General features: G+C 45.0%; 1 protein-coding gene across 6 annotated transcripts in view; it reads right to left on the bottom strand.

Moving 5' to 3' along the window:
* PPP1R13L (protein phosphatase 1 regulatory subunit 13 like) overlaps positions 1-14886 on the bottom strand; it is a 953402-nt gene that overhangs the window by 353676 nt on the left and 584840 nt on the right. For 2 of the 6 annotated variants that reach the window (XM_085625571.1, XM_085625572.1), the window contains exon 1: positions 3425-3641. The exons of the other annotated variants lie outside the window; for them this stretch is intronic. In XM_085625571.1, coding sequence (XP_085481697.1) covers positions 3425-3522 — 98 coding nt within the window. In that variant the 5' untranslated portion in view covers positions 3523-3641. Of the gene's footprint in view, positions 1-3424; positions 3642-14886 lie in introns of those variants that run through there. 6 annotated transcript variants of the gene reach the window in all.

The raw sequence follows: 14886 nt of genomic DNA, 5'->3' as shown, positions 1-14886 counted from the left end.
GTTAAGAGTGTTTGTCTTAGATATGATTGCTGCAAGATGTAATTTGTGTAGTGGAGTGTAAGTGTTGTGGGGTTGTGTTACTGTGGTAGAAAGAAGAGGAGGGTGTTGGTCAGAGAAATGGTGGAAGGCTGAGTATAGGTTTGTTAGAGAAAAAAAGGGGTCTGTTAGGAGTAATTAGAGCAAAGAGTGTGTGTCTGGATGGGATATAGTAAAGTATGGTGAGGATTTGGGTTGTGTTAGTGATGAGAGGATGGGTTAGTGGTATTGGATAGAGTAATGTACTGTTTGTAGGTTATGGAGCAAATGTGTGGTAGCTGAGAAAGAAGGGTGTATATAGGTTTGATTTCTGGAGTTTTGTAGTGGGTGCTGACATTGAACTTTGTCTTGGGTTGGTTTGCAGTAAATGAGTGGAGTACATTTACTGTGAGTGTGTTACTCTGATTGTGGATGAGGTGGGGTTGGTGTATATGAAAGTGGGCAGCATTTAAGGCACTAATAGCAACCAGTCTCAATCAGGCAATTGCCCTTGTCCTCTCTGCCCTCCGCCTCGATGCCTGGGCTGAGACGCCATGAAACCTGGCCTCAAATAGCCCTAGTAATCAGGTGACCCCTTCGGCCAATGGGAATCCTAGCCCTAACCAATCACAACACTAGCCCTAAGCCCTAGAACCAATTGGACAGCAGCCTCTTATAGCCAATCACAGCCATAGTCCCAGCAGCCAATCAGGCATGAAACCCTAAGCCCTACGTCCAATAGAAAGCATAGCCCCAGCCCTAGTCCCAAACCTGTTCCCAGCAGCCTATCTAGCAGGAAACCCTAAGCCATACGTTCAATAGAAAGCCTAGCCCCAGGAACCAATCAGAAACCCTAAACCAATCAAATCACTAAGCCCTACGTCAATAGAATCAGTGACCCAGGCAGGAACCAATCAGCACCCTTAAATACTCAACCAATGAGGGCACTAACCCAAATCCAATAGAAAAACCATATACAGCCACCAATCAGTGCACACATGTAACTTCCAATAGCAGCCTATATAAGGTGCCTGCGACCTCAGGCAGTGTTTGCTGGGCATTGGGCTGGAAGCAGCTCCTTAATTCAAAATCTCCTAGGTGCCAGATAGATTCAATCCACACTCTTGAGTTCTGCAGGCAAGGGCCTAAAAACTTTGCCCTCTAGCAATATTGCCTTTCCAACACGTAAAACAACTCGCTTACCTAGCCAAAAAATTAATGTTACAATCCCCTCCCAAACACAGTTTAAACAACTGACAGCAGATGACTGCGGTCTCAAAGCACCATCTGTTCTGTCTCTGATGTTTAATATCTGTTTCAAAGGGGGGAGGGGGGAGTTAATCTGGTTTCATTCACTTGCTACGACAAAATGGAAGTTGTGGGTGGATTGCTTAACACACTGGTCTGAGCACAGATCAAGGTAGAAACTAGGAGGGAAATCTGGTTGTCACTGGCAATTTTGCAAATAAATCAGATTTTGGACTGCAAAGCCTACAATGCAACAGGTAAAATGAGAGTCACTGGCAAGTAAATCTTCAGATTTTTAAACAAAACAGGTGACAAATGATGCAATCACAGGCAGGTAAAAATTTCAATTTATAAACTGTAACAACCACAAGCAAAACAGGTGAAATGATGCATTCACTGATATAGGAAAATCACTTTTAAATTTCAGTAAAGAGACAGCACAAAGTCTGCCTTCTTACCACTTCCTGGTCCTTGGTTCACTGAAATCTTGGGCATAGGGAAACTGTAGCTCACAAAATGGAGGTGAATGTTTTGGGGTTCACCCAGCAAATCCTTAAGGGGTCTGGGCAGGTGTGAGAGGAGGGCTCAGGGTTGCTTGGGAGCTAGGACATTCCCTCATACTGTGGTCATTCATGCTGATTCTGGCAGAATGGGGGACATTTGTGGCACACGGTGGGCATCTATGGTGTGATTGTGCCACTCTTGGGATTAAGTATGTTAATTCTTGGCATATTATGGGCATCCATTGTATGATGGTGCCTATCTCAGGCATAATGCTAGTTATGACCAAATGGTAGCCATTCCTGACATCTTGCGGGGATCAATGGCATAATAGTAACCACTACTTATTATAGAATGGCTGTCCTGGAAGCATGGGCACATTTCTTAGCACTCTGAAGGCATCCATGGCACAATGGTACTTCTGAGAAGAGCTCATAAAGACTGAGGAGCTCTTAGAATGCCATAACCATGCGTCCAAGGCAAAAACACTATCATATTACACCCAGAATAGGAAATGACTCCCAGCAGGCTTTGGTGACTGGGAGCCTGCAGGAATGCAGCACGGATACTGGGAGGAAATGTGCACTGTAAGGGAGGTAAGCAATTAGGAGGGAGTGCAAGATTTACAGGATTCAAAACATATATACAGTTACACTTCATTTTACCACTTCATACTCAATATATATGCATTTTATAAATAGTACTATCCGTTTTACAACCTTTCTATACATGCATATGTTTATATTTCCTCGTTTTGCATTTGTCTTTAAAGTTTTGACACACCTTTATGGAACAGCATTAGAAAACAGTGGGAATTACCTGGTTTGTACATTGACACACAACATATAAAAGAAGGCACTCTTTTTGAGGTTCATTGCATCATCTCGTGATTTCAAACCCGTTTTTCACTTCAAGAGAGTAACAGTAAGTTACTGTTGATATATGTGAATTCTCACCCAAGGACTCATAACAATACCACTCAGTTATTCTCAGAGCGTTATCTGGGCACCAACCCAACACACATTCATAAAGAACACATTTTGTAACATTCACTACCATGTGTGCACACTGGGATCTCACGCATTGCAGTGCATTTTTTTAGGACTCTGACACGTATTGCTCTTCCTTTTATACACCATATGCACAACACACAGGACTGCAGCACTGCTACCATGAGATAAATAGCACCGACCCTCTGCGCACACTAATTTTGCACTACTGGGTCAGCTGCCATCTATGAATTAGAAGGAGAAATCACAGTAAAGATCTGCGATCTCCTCTGCACTTCCAGTTATTTATGGTGCTGTTTACACAAACGTCGCAGTGCATTCAAAAGCTTCATGGGTGGATCTTCCTAAGCAGCATTTTATCTGGTCCTTCGCTCTAGTTTGTGATCACAATCATCCAGCCAACATAGCATTACCCTCATCAGACAGCAAAGTATATTTAAATTTATGAACTGGTGATGAAACAGAAATACAAGCAAAAAACTGAAAAAGGAAAGTCTGTTCAGCAGCCTTTCTAGAGGCATGTTCTCCTATTGATCACAAACCAAGTCTGTAAATCAGGGAACAGGTGTCTTGCAGCAAAAGCTGCCATCATACACCTTGAATAGGGACCCTCTTCTTAACCACTCAGCAGAACACTCCCTTTCACTTACCAGACTTTAGTCCGCATGTGGTTTGGCATCACCAGGGAATTTATGCTCCCATAACGAGACCGCTTGGGCCCCCCTGATCCCGTGAAGGTTTGCACCATGGTAGGACACCTCAGTTCTCAGTTCCGCAGATGAGAATCAACAGCTCTAAAAAGTCTATACAAGGGTAATTCGAACTGCTCCTGCTTCTTTCACCCTCACACTCTCACTTCAAAAATGTCCCACTGCGGCATAAGACGTGCTCTCTAATGAGCTTGAAGCACTGGGTGGAGTCCTCAACAGCTCGTGAATAATGACAGGTTAGTGGGTTGGATAATTCCCTGCGGAAATCTCATCTTCAGCAGAGGAGTGAAGAAAGGGAGCCTGGCTCTTTCTGGAGCCGTGCCATCAGCAAACACCTACCATAGGCATTTATAGGTGTTAGTTCCAGGAGAAAATGAGTTCTCAGGAAACAAACACTGCATGCAATACCAGCGCCCAAACTGCATCACAACATTCCTACGTTCCATCTGCATTAAGCACACTATAACCTCGAGCCAATGCAGTGTGTTAGATCAAGTACACATGGAACTCGTGGCAGTACATAGTGCGTCACTCAACAAATAATAATATACAGGAAATGATTGGTACAACTTGACGGGGAACAAGGCCAAGGAGGCACGAACTAAGTTGCATTTTAAAGTTTAACATCATCACAGTAAGAGACATGAAAGAAAACAGGTGGAAGCCAGTCCGCAGTATATGTGAAGGAGGGCATGATTGCTGTTACTGACAACATAAGAGAGTGGCACAGCAGGTTGGGTTCTCACCCTTAAAGTAAGTAAAATGTGTAGGCCGAGCTGATGTAGCTGGCTCTGTACAGCTGTGGCCTTGACCTGGTTGAGGTTCCAGGACAAGTCCGGCAAAGGGGCATGTGGAAAACTTGGGCAGGCCCAGAAACTAGCAGGGAATAGTGGAAGGAGCAGGTAAAGCACACCAAAGGGGAAGCCTGGGACGAAGTAGATGAAGAAACGTAGAGGCATGAATGTCAGCCCAACTTGAGTTAGCACCTAGGTTGGACAAGTACGGCTGGTGACCTACAAATAAGCCAATTGTAAAGGCGGGGGGACACAGATAAAGGAGGCACCAAAGGTGAGCTTCCAACACAGAGGCAAACTGTGAAGTAGTACCTGGCCATCTTGTGCGCCCCGGAAGAAATTGGTGCCACCCACCCAACATCTAGAACCAGAAGAGGCAGAATCACAGTCGCCAGACCCTGAGAGGGTTGAGGGGTAGGTGGTAAACGACTACAAAAAGGACCCAAGGGAAACCTCCGGCCAGCAAGGTAACACAGACTCAGTACTTGCAGCCCAAAATCCTAGCAAAGGGGCCAGGTGCATTGACCAGATTGACAGACCGTATCCAGCTGAACCCAGAAATCTACAGAGTAAGAGACGAGAGGCAAAGACATCCCCTTCCCAGAAACGAGAAAGATTACAAATTATGTTTATCAGTGAAATCATAATGCTAAGTTTGTCTTACAATGGTCTTCCTGCCTGCAAGAGGTGACATGAGATGGTATGTTTTGTATGCATAATAAACTACGGCCAATTTACTGCACAACACACCTTACAAAAGTCACTGAGGGGGGCTAATGTGGCATGTATGGCCGAGGGGGCCGATTACACAAGTTAATTAGAGAATGGTGTTATGGTTTTACAGTACAGCATTGTTTAGTGAAGCTTTTTGCGATGATTATTCACAAATGAATAGCCGTAAAATGTACAGCGGACATGCAGATTACCCATCATGCTAACTTGGAGAAAGTTAGTAAAAGATAGCATTTTATTCCCATTACAACTTTTTGAAAGGTGCAATAGCTCAGAAAATGATAGAAATTATATAAAAATCTGAAAATTATAGATCATGTCACGTACAGGAAATGGAAAACATTTACTTGGAGGAGCAGTGCCAGCCATTATTGGAGGCAGATATGTAGCAAATGCTTTATAGCATGAGGCAGTTACAAAGCTGCCTGGGTGAAATGTTCATTGGGATCTTGCTTTGATCAAAGCAGACCTTAGTCTGAGACTAAGACTCATTCAGTCTACATATTGGCTTACCAATAAACAGACTTTAGAGATAGTTTAGTGCATCTAAATTCGAGTATACGAGCCACAAAAACAGGGAGCAATAAAGAACAAATGAAAAAAATGTCAACAAGCCTTTAAACTGCTGCCACCAGTAGAGCAAAATCAACTCTGCACATGAAAGATTTACTATCTTGTTTCAGACTCCCGACAACTATTCCATCCTCAGGGAGTCTCACTGGAATTACAAATTCGTAGCAGTAAATGTGTCTCCATCATCAACCCCGCCTAGGGGGATCAGAGCCAATGTATCCTGCTCATTTGGACTAAACATGAAATGCTTCAGGGCACCAATGCTCCAGGCTCAGGGAGAATACACAACGTAAAAATCCTGAACACCAACCCTCAATGCACACAACTCTTAATCTCATTCTTAATGAGGCACCTATTTAAAAACAAATGAGAAAAATCTTTCATAAATCTGAAAATTACAGTGAAATTAGACCAAGGGCAGCAAATGACTTTTATGGGCCAGCATGATACTCCTTCCGCAGAAGCAAATCCACTAATGAACATTGGACAGGAGACTTGGAGACGACTATTCACCACACTCTGTGCTACAGCCAAGACACACGAATTGCAATCAAATAATTTCGATATACAAATATCTCTATTAGAAACCTTAGCAAAATACATGTCGGCATTCGATCTCTGCCTTGACTGTCCAAATACAATAATTCAAGAAGTATTAATAAATACACAGAAGTAAATCCCCACACCATCTCAGGATTGTTTATGTTTTCTCCTTTCAAAGAAATTAACCACTATTTCATAGATTGTCAGCAATTTAGTTCAGTAAGTTAAAGCTCTAAAAAACTACCACCTGGAAAGTTTTTTCTAAACAAACTACTTAAAAAACAGAAGCTCCAAGTCTGGAAGAGATGGGCGCGATATTGGGGTATTGTGTCGTCTGTGCGGGGGGATGCAGTGCCATTGGACCCAATAGAGAGGCTAATCAGAGCCCCGGTGGGTCCCCCTTCGGGGCCCCGGGCCCTATGCATTGTGGATGAGTAATCGGAATATGGAGCTCATGCGGATAGGAAATATTGCATATCTGTGTTGGACCGTGGGCGGGTGTGATGTGCGGGTGGGGGGGGAGGGTTTGGGGGTCTGATGTTCTGCAGACCAGGGGGGGGCTGAACAAGGATGCCACTTCTCACTGTTCTTTTCTTCATCTTGGTACCGTGTATGGGGACAAATTCCCCGGTGTCCTTACAAATGCCAATAAAGTTTGTTGTCAAAAAAAAAAAAAAACCAGAAGCTCCGTTGTCAACAAACCTCGTAATACCCAAGTCTTCAATTGTGCCCTCGAGTGTCCAAACAGTAACCTGATAATTCACTGTGCCGAAATCCATGCAGCTCTATCTTCCATTGTATCCCTAAACTCAAACACTAATTTTATTGAGCTTTCAAACAATACATTTGATAGCATTGACGAAAAGGAGCAAATCAATACAACTTTTCCATCGTTGCTCGAGAAAATGAACCCTCCTACTAAGTTCAAATGCAAAAGGAAGGTTAAGAAAATGAAACAAAGGTGGCAGGACAAAAAAATAGACAAAATGCGGATTTAGCAAAATTCTTTCCGATATTCAAATCATTGATGACTACAGCACAAAAAAACAGAACCTTCTATCACTCTCAAAGAGTTAAAACCCACCCAAGCAGCAGAAGAAACTTGTTCCACAATTACAAAGACACATGGTCACTTCTCCTGAAGCAAAAGGGCCGAGTGAACTAATGGAACTCACTTGTAATCATCAATCCCTCACAAAAGAATCACCTACTTCTTTCCCCCAAGACAGCAGATCTTTCATCAAGCACTCAATAACCACTGATAACAACCAGATATGTGGTAATGTGTCACCCTTTGTCACAGCCAACAATGAAAATATATTCCTGGAGATAAATCAGCATCTACGTTAAAATGAAAGGGCCGCAATTTCAAATTTGGCAGGAAGCAGCACCATAGATTCTGCTTTAATGAATACTGGCAAAAATCCCAAATTTATAACAATCTTCCTTCCAAAATACATTTCCAAAGGCAACACACATTTCGAATGGAGGCAATATCGCCAATATTGCAACAATACAATTTCATCTGCTTAGAAAAAAAAACAGAAGCCGTGGTGGTTAGTGACAACGGAAGAAGCAGCTAGCTTAATACTCCAGAAGCATATCTTTGAAGAAAGGGGAATCCTGGTGAAAACCCACAAGGCTCTCTTCTCAACACATGTTTCTACAAAACTAGGAAAGTGCATCTTGGTACCAAGCACTGCCAAAGTTAACATCCTACCCCAAATTATAAATGCTAAAAAAATGCTGTTTACTCAGATCAGCTTTCTCAATCCACCATCATCAGTCCACTTATAATTTCATGGTCAAATTTGCAGGGAAGACGTTGTGCATTATATACTCAAGCAAAGCTCAAAGAGATGACTGCGGCTGGATCGCAACTGCTCTCTCTGAAACCTCGAGAAAGTGACTGCACTTGTTCATTGCATCCCCCAACGCACTTGGTACAAAGAACCTAAAAGGCAAGTGACTACTCTGTCTTGGAATGTGACTGGCATGGGAAAAAATCTGTTCCGTTTGTGAAGCAATGCCTTCTTAACCTTCATAACATTATCTGCATCCAAGAAACATAGAACAAGAACTACCAATAGAGGGCTAATTCAGAATTATGTGTACTTGTGGAAAGAACGAAAAATAAAAGGCATGCAAAGGGCGATCTTTTTATATATGTATTAATCAAAGGGTTAGTTACATAAAATATTCCCCAATTTCTTAACCATTAGTATTGACAAATGGAATTTTGGCTCTCATTCAGGCTCTATCATTTTGTCAAATGTATATGTTAACCCTACTGCAAAAGATATGTCTAAAAATGTCAATAAGATAGAAGACTATTTGACAGAACTATTGCTCACCCATGCTGTTATCCCTCTGATTATTAGGAGAGATTTCAATCTAAATCTGACATTTAACCCACTTTGAGAATGCCACAATAATAAATTCGATGCTTGGGAGGGCAATTCCTTCCTAGGCCATTAGGGCTCAAATGGGAGAAACTGGTGAGAATGTTTCTTCCTGGCCATGAAAGTATGGGTTTCCACACTTTAATTGGCAGGTTCCCCGAAAATCAGCTTATGTTCTACACACACATTTTGAACACAAGGCTAGCAGTGCTGGACTATACTTTTATTTCTGCATCCATTTTAAATAAAATTACTACTATCCAAATTGATAATCACTCTGAAAGTTATCAGCTTCCCCAGAAATTCACCAACCAGTCTCAATACATCCTTTTCCCACTCCATTCTCTAGGGTCATACAGCAACCGAGACTGTTGGAAAAACATTACATTGAACACAAAAGTAATGATTAAATATATTCAATAGAATGAATTGTTTAACAACTCATCTACATAGGAATCTTTCCAGCATTAACTTGAGAAAAGATTAATGATCAGTTACTTACTAGCCTTAGCCTTAAGTGGGTCCTGGGCTCACTCTGCCACTGGAATCAAGCTATGCTGGCTGAAGAGGGGTGAAACCCCGAAACCGGTCCTAGGATGCTTGTTTCCAGTCCAGGGAGGACCTGGCTTGGCAGTTCAGGCTGGACTGTTCCCATGAGGCACAGGGTCAAGACTGATTTGCACATGGCCAGGTCTAAACTGGGGTGGCATGGTGAGCAAAAAAATGATGGATTTAACCCAGATCTCTTGCTTGGGGGTGAATGTTTTGATTTGTTCTGCATTCCGTCCATCAATTAAGTTTCTTTTTTTCATCAAGGTAATGCAGCACAGCTGGGGCCCACAGGACCTGCTGTCTTAGGCATACGACCCATTAAAACAAGCCTTCTCTGGTCCATGCTCTACGTTCACAAAGAGGACACACTGAAAGGAATTACCAAATATTTTTATAAAAAGAAGCACTTTCAGTTATTATTTCATTTTTTGATATGATTTCAAGACCAACATACAAACAACCTGAAAGCACTATTGAGGGCAAGAGTAAGGAATAAAATAACCAAAGCGGCAACATTTAGACACACTTCAAATTCACGTCTGTTTTTCTGGACCAAATTCCTTAGAAAGTCCTCTGGGATGAATTTCCCCCAACTAATATGCCTCACTGTCTTGTTAAAGGACCCGCTGTCTATCTTGCGCTAGAAGAGGTGAGGGAAAGCATTGAGAAATCGTGCTGCGGTAGTAGGAGCAGCTATCTTATTATAATGTTCTTATGATGACGATTGCATGCGGATGTATATTGTATTCTTCACAATTTTGCTTTGTCATGTTTTGTAAGGCAGTGGAATAATATGAAAAAGACCAATAAAGATATTTTAAACAACAAATTAAAAAAAAAAAAACAAAGAGGTGAAGGAAAGCATAATGGAATGGTCATCAGGGAAGGCACCGGGCCCAGATGGGGTTCCAGGGGACCTTTTCACCCAACATCTGAATGTAGCAGCATGGGGTCACATTCCCTTTTCTTGGAAGCAATCAGTTATAGTTCCCATTTTCAAAAAAGGGAATCGAGACGATCCAGTCTGCTATCGTCATATTTAATTGATAGACACAGAAGTAAAAGTGCTGGGTAGGGTCTTGTTGAAGCGTCTAACAGATTGGGCTAATAATAACAATATACTGTCAGACATTCAGTATGGATTTAGGTCAGGACGAGACACTATAGAACCGAATTTGAATTTATATTTTTTAATTAATAAATACACTGTGGGTAAAAAGGAAAGTATACATTTAACCTTCATGGACCTCAGCACAGCCTTTGATACAGTGGTGAGGTCTAAGCTGTGGGCTGTGCTGAGGGACATGGGGTGGAGGAGGCCTTAGTGGCATTTTTGCATTATTTGCACTTGTAGCTTGAACCATCTGTAAGATCTGGCCCATACGGAGAATGCACTGAGTACTTTTGGTTAGGGAAAGGGGTCCAGCAGAATTCTATTGTAGCTCCACTTCTTTTCATTTTATGTATCAATAGATTAGACCAGTTTTTAAGGGAACATTGCGAAGATGTTTTGAGGATAGGATAAAGAACGGTTCCAGCCTTTTTATATGCGGATGATTCAGTTCTTATCACCTGTACAGCCAATGGCCTGCAACTTTTATTATGTCGTTTTTATGGAAAATCTGGGTCTTAAAATTAATTATTCTAAATCATATACCATCACCATAGGACCTAAAGGTACCAAGACTAAAACCCATATATTAAAGGACAACAACATGGGGGCATGGCTACGACGGCAATGGCTGCAGACGTGCCGGGGTAGAGCTCTGCCGGAGGCTCCCCTCACCAGGCACCGAACTCCGATTGCGGACATCCGGAGGGATCCAGAATAAGCCTGTGCTTACAAATGTGTACCCTGAAGCTCCGCTGAAGATCTTGCCCTGCTCGGACCCCGCACGCTGCATCGTGACTTTCACATCGGCGGGCGGCCGGTGAGCAGGCGAGGCCGGCTACGAGAGCCCGTGGCTGGTCCCCGCCCACAAGGCCATGGAAAATGGCGCGGCTCGAAAGGAGCTAGGCCGGAGGTAGCTGCCGCAGCCCCCCCGTGGTGACAGCTCCACCAGTAGACTTGGGGGAACTGCGTGACCTTCGTGTGGTTGGAGTAGGGCCTCCCGCTACTCTCCGCTGTCTTTCTGCACCCGGGCGGAGAGCCTGATATCGTCGGGCGAAAAGGAAAGTAACTCGCCCGGACCGACGCTGCCTCCACATTGCCTGGTGCGTCGAGGCGCCGCTGGCACGTTGCGGCATAGAATCTCCTGGATTGCCTGCTGCACTGACCGGAGTGTTGACCCTACCTGGGGCCCCGCCGGGTACGCTGGACACCCCCGGTGAGTGCGACCTCTCACTGCGGGCGGAGGCGGGGGGGGGGAACTGCCAGTGTACACTAGAGCTCTGTTTCACCCACGAGGCGGCATAATTGTCATGCTAGCTGCGAGAGAGCACGGGGAGGGGCCCCTGCAATCACCCACGAAGACCCCCTGTATGACATGTGCTGGAGGTCCCTCCTGCTGATGCCGCGTGGGAGACTGGTCTCAGGAGGCTGTCCCGGAGCGGTGCGGTGAATTCTTGCCTGCCTGGGCCCTGATGTACGGTGTGCGGCTCAGGGGGCCGCGCGCCCCGTGATGGTGATTGGGGAGACTACAACTACGCGAGCCAGAGGACTGGCCCCGCCCACGGGGCCGCAGAGGATGGCGTGGCTGAGGTAGATGGGAAGCGGTGGATTTCGGAAGCGGCTGCTGCCTCGCCACTAGCCGTTAAGTGCCTTACCAGAGACCCTAATTCTGTGCCCCACCTGTCTCCGTTGCTGCGGCCTGGGACTGCCCACTGACAGGTACATAGAGTGCGGAGAGCTGAGTGCGGCAGTAATGCCCGGACTGCCTTCTGGGGCATAGCGAGTGCCTGATCCCCTGCCGCGAGACTGCTTGAGAATAAGTGACTAGGTGAGACTGCTGGAGCGGGTTATGCAAAATTTTGTATACCCACCCCATTGTGCATGTCGTTTTATTAATTAGATTAATTAATTAATTATAATCGTACTAATGGTTTGGAGTGATGTGGAAATAATTAATCAACCTTATTAATGACTGAAATATACGTGGGATTTGCATCTGCATGGCCTAATTAATTACGTGAACTAAATTTCGTACGCATACTAATGATAGATAATTAGAACATTGCATGATATATGTCGCTTTGGTGATGTAATTGTGATTCGTGCTTTATTTAGTAAGTATAAATCGCATTGAGTGTTGCTTTTGGCTAGATAAATACACACACATATGGGTGTTAGCGAGGGAATAACATTTAATTAGTAATTTCTATGTATTAATTACGTTTTTGTGTTTCTTTGCTTAAGTTGACCATTTTGGCCTGCCGAAAGATGGCTGACTTTGGTGCCTAACCCGACTGCCAACGCTGAACAAGGCTTAGGTGAAGTGCGCCTGCGCTGACAACAGATACACAGTGGCCTGGACCTGACCCCAGATGAACATGTACCTTTCAAGGACAGTCTGGGACGTCGTCCAAGTTTTCCGAACAAAGACTGTTGTGTGAACCGGAACTGACAAGGGTCATAACCCAAAAGACACTTTCGTGAGAAACCAAAAGGATGATCCCTGATCGTCCAATCAGCGAACTCGGATGCCCAAACTTTGATACTTTTTAACATTGATTTTACTATAAATTATGGTAGAATAGAGAGGTAATTAGATCGATTCGATGTCGCTCCTTCGATTCCTGATGATATGCTGACGGAGAGGACGGTGACACTGCAGGACAGCTGTTAGCCTGAATCTTTGACGGACTGAATTAATGCCTGTTAGACCTGTCAGCCCTTTGGGTGGTCCCTCCTCATCATTATTTATTTTGTCCCACTTTTGCCTCAAACCCTGTTTGAATTTTTCCTTTTTGGGAACCACCAGACTTTTTCGTGTTGCTACAGATTCAGGGAGCCATTTTAGCTAACCCTGAAACTTCTGTCTGAGGGCCTGGAGCACAAAATGGTGGCCACCTGTGACATCACCAGCATCCACTGGAACCTACCAGCACCTTCCAGAACATTCCAGAACTCTGTGACAGTTGGAGGCGGTTTAGAATGTTGGGAGGTTAAGACAGAGTGTTGGCAGTTGGAGCTGGCAGTTGGCACCTGACTGGTGAAGAGAGAGGAGCACAACAGTGAAGGAGAAAGGAGTGAAGCAGCAGGGGTGGAAACTTGTGCCTGGAGTGGGGTCCATAAACCCACCCTTGATACTTGTCCCTACTGATGGATCCCAGCCTATAGCCCTGTGTGGGAAGAAGACAGAAGAAACTTATCCTAAGGACCTGGACAGCAGGAACAGGCCTTAGAACCAAGAAAACAGCAAGATTCTGACCTGAGAACTGGTTTCCCTGGAGTCCGGCGTCGAGTAGCCTGAAGACCTGGAGCCCGAGGTGGAGAAGCGGCGCTGACTGAAGTAGCAGACGTCGTACCCGGAGCCGCCTGAGGTCGTGAGAGGGCGCCGACGGAGGTCGTGAGGAATACCAGAGGTCGAGGAGGAAGTGAACCGAGGTCGAGCGAGCGGCGTCATCGGAGGAGTGAAGTCCGCCCTCCGGAGTCGTCGGAGACCGAGGTAGAGGAGCACCGGAGGTCGGGAGTGAGGATCGCACTCCGGAGTCGCCCGGAACCTGTGTGGAGGAGCACCGGAGGTCGGGGGTGAGGATCGCACCCCGGAGTCGCCGGAAGTCGACATCGAGGCCAGGCCGGCCGACGTCATCGGAGCCGAGAGCGCCATCGGACCGGAGCCGCCCGAAGTCGACATCGTGAAGAGACTGCCCGACGCCGTCGAATCGGAGGTCGAGATCGAACCGAGGCCACCGACATCGGACCGGAACCGCCTACCGGCGTCGTCAAAGAACTGACATTGTGCCGAGGCCGCCGAGACCGAACCGGAACCGCCTCACGGCGTCGACACGACTCCAGCGGCGTCGGAACATCAGAAAAAGGGCAGTAAGTGGAGTAGAGGGCGCCTAAGGCCCTGTGGAGACCTGAGAGACTGCTCTAAGGGGCTAGGGAGGTGCTGAAACCAACCTGACTGTGCCTGGGGTGAACTGGGACTAACCTAGAGAGGTTGTGTGGAGAGAGAAAGCCAGGGCACTGGTATTCCCCCCTTTGATCTACCTCAGTTTAGGCCTCAGCCTTGTCCCAGCCAGGGAGTAGCCCCCCCCTCAAGCCTTCCACAACCCTACAAGCTGTGCCTGGGCCAAATCAGCCCTTAGGAATTGAAAAGTCATCTGATTACATGAGTGTTGCTGTATACTTTTAATTATTTATTGGGGGTACTGTATTTATTGAGTTTACCTATTTATTGCTTCACTATATTTATAGGTCCACAGGACTTGATGGTGTACAATATTTATTGGTACAGTATTTATTGCCTCAAAATATTTAATTGCCTGTATTACCTGCACTGATATTTATGTCCCTTGTATTTATGATCATCCCTATTTATTGAATCTTCAGATAATATTTATTTGACCTGCACTATTTAAAATTTGTATATTGTGATTGACCTATTCATTTTTCCAATCAGCAACTAAGAGAAAAAGATAAAGAAAGAATATTTTCATAATTTTTACGGTGTAGAGTCGTTTTTGGAACGGATGCACGCATGGTTATTGTATGGGTATATTGTATGCTTAGCACTGCGCCTGTTTCCTGACCACTCGAGCCAAGCTACCACAGTGTGTTCGGGAGGTCCACCACCACCCCTTCTAGTGTGGGAGTGGTTTTCCAACATAAATTGGTGGCAGCGGTGGGATAGAGCTGTGC

Source organism: Triturus cristatus, chromosome 9 (assembly GCF_964204655.1).
Source record: "Triturus cristatus chromosome 9, aTriCri1.1, whole genome shotgun sequence".
In the NCBI taxonomy this organism is placed as follows: domain Eukaryota; kingdom Metazoa; phylum Chordata; class Amphibia; order Caudata; family Salamandridae; genus Triturus; species Triturus cristatus.
This window is presented reverse-complemented; position numbering and strand designations above follow the sequence as displayed.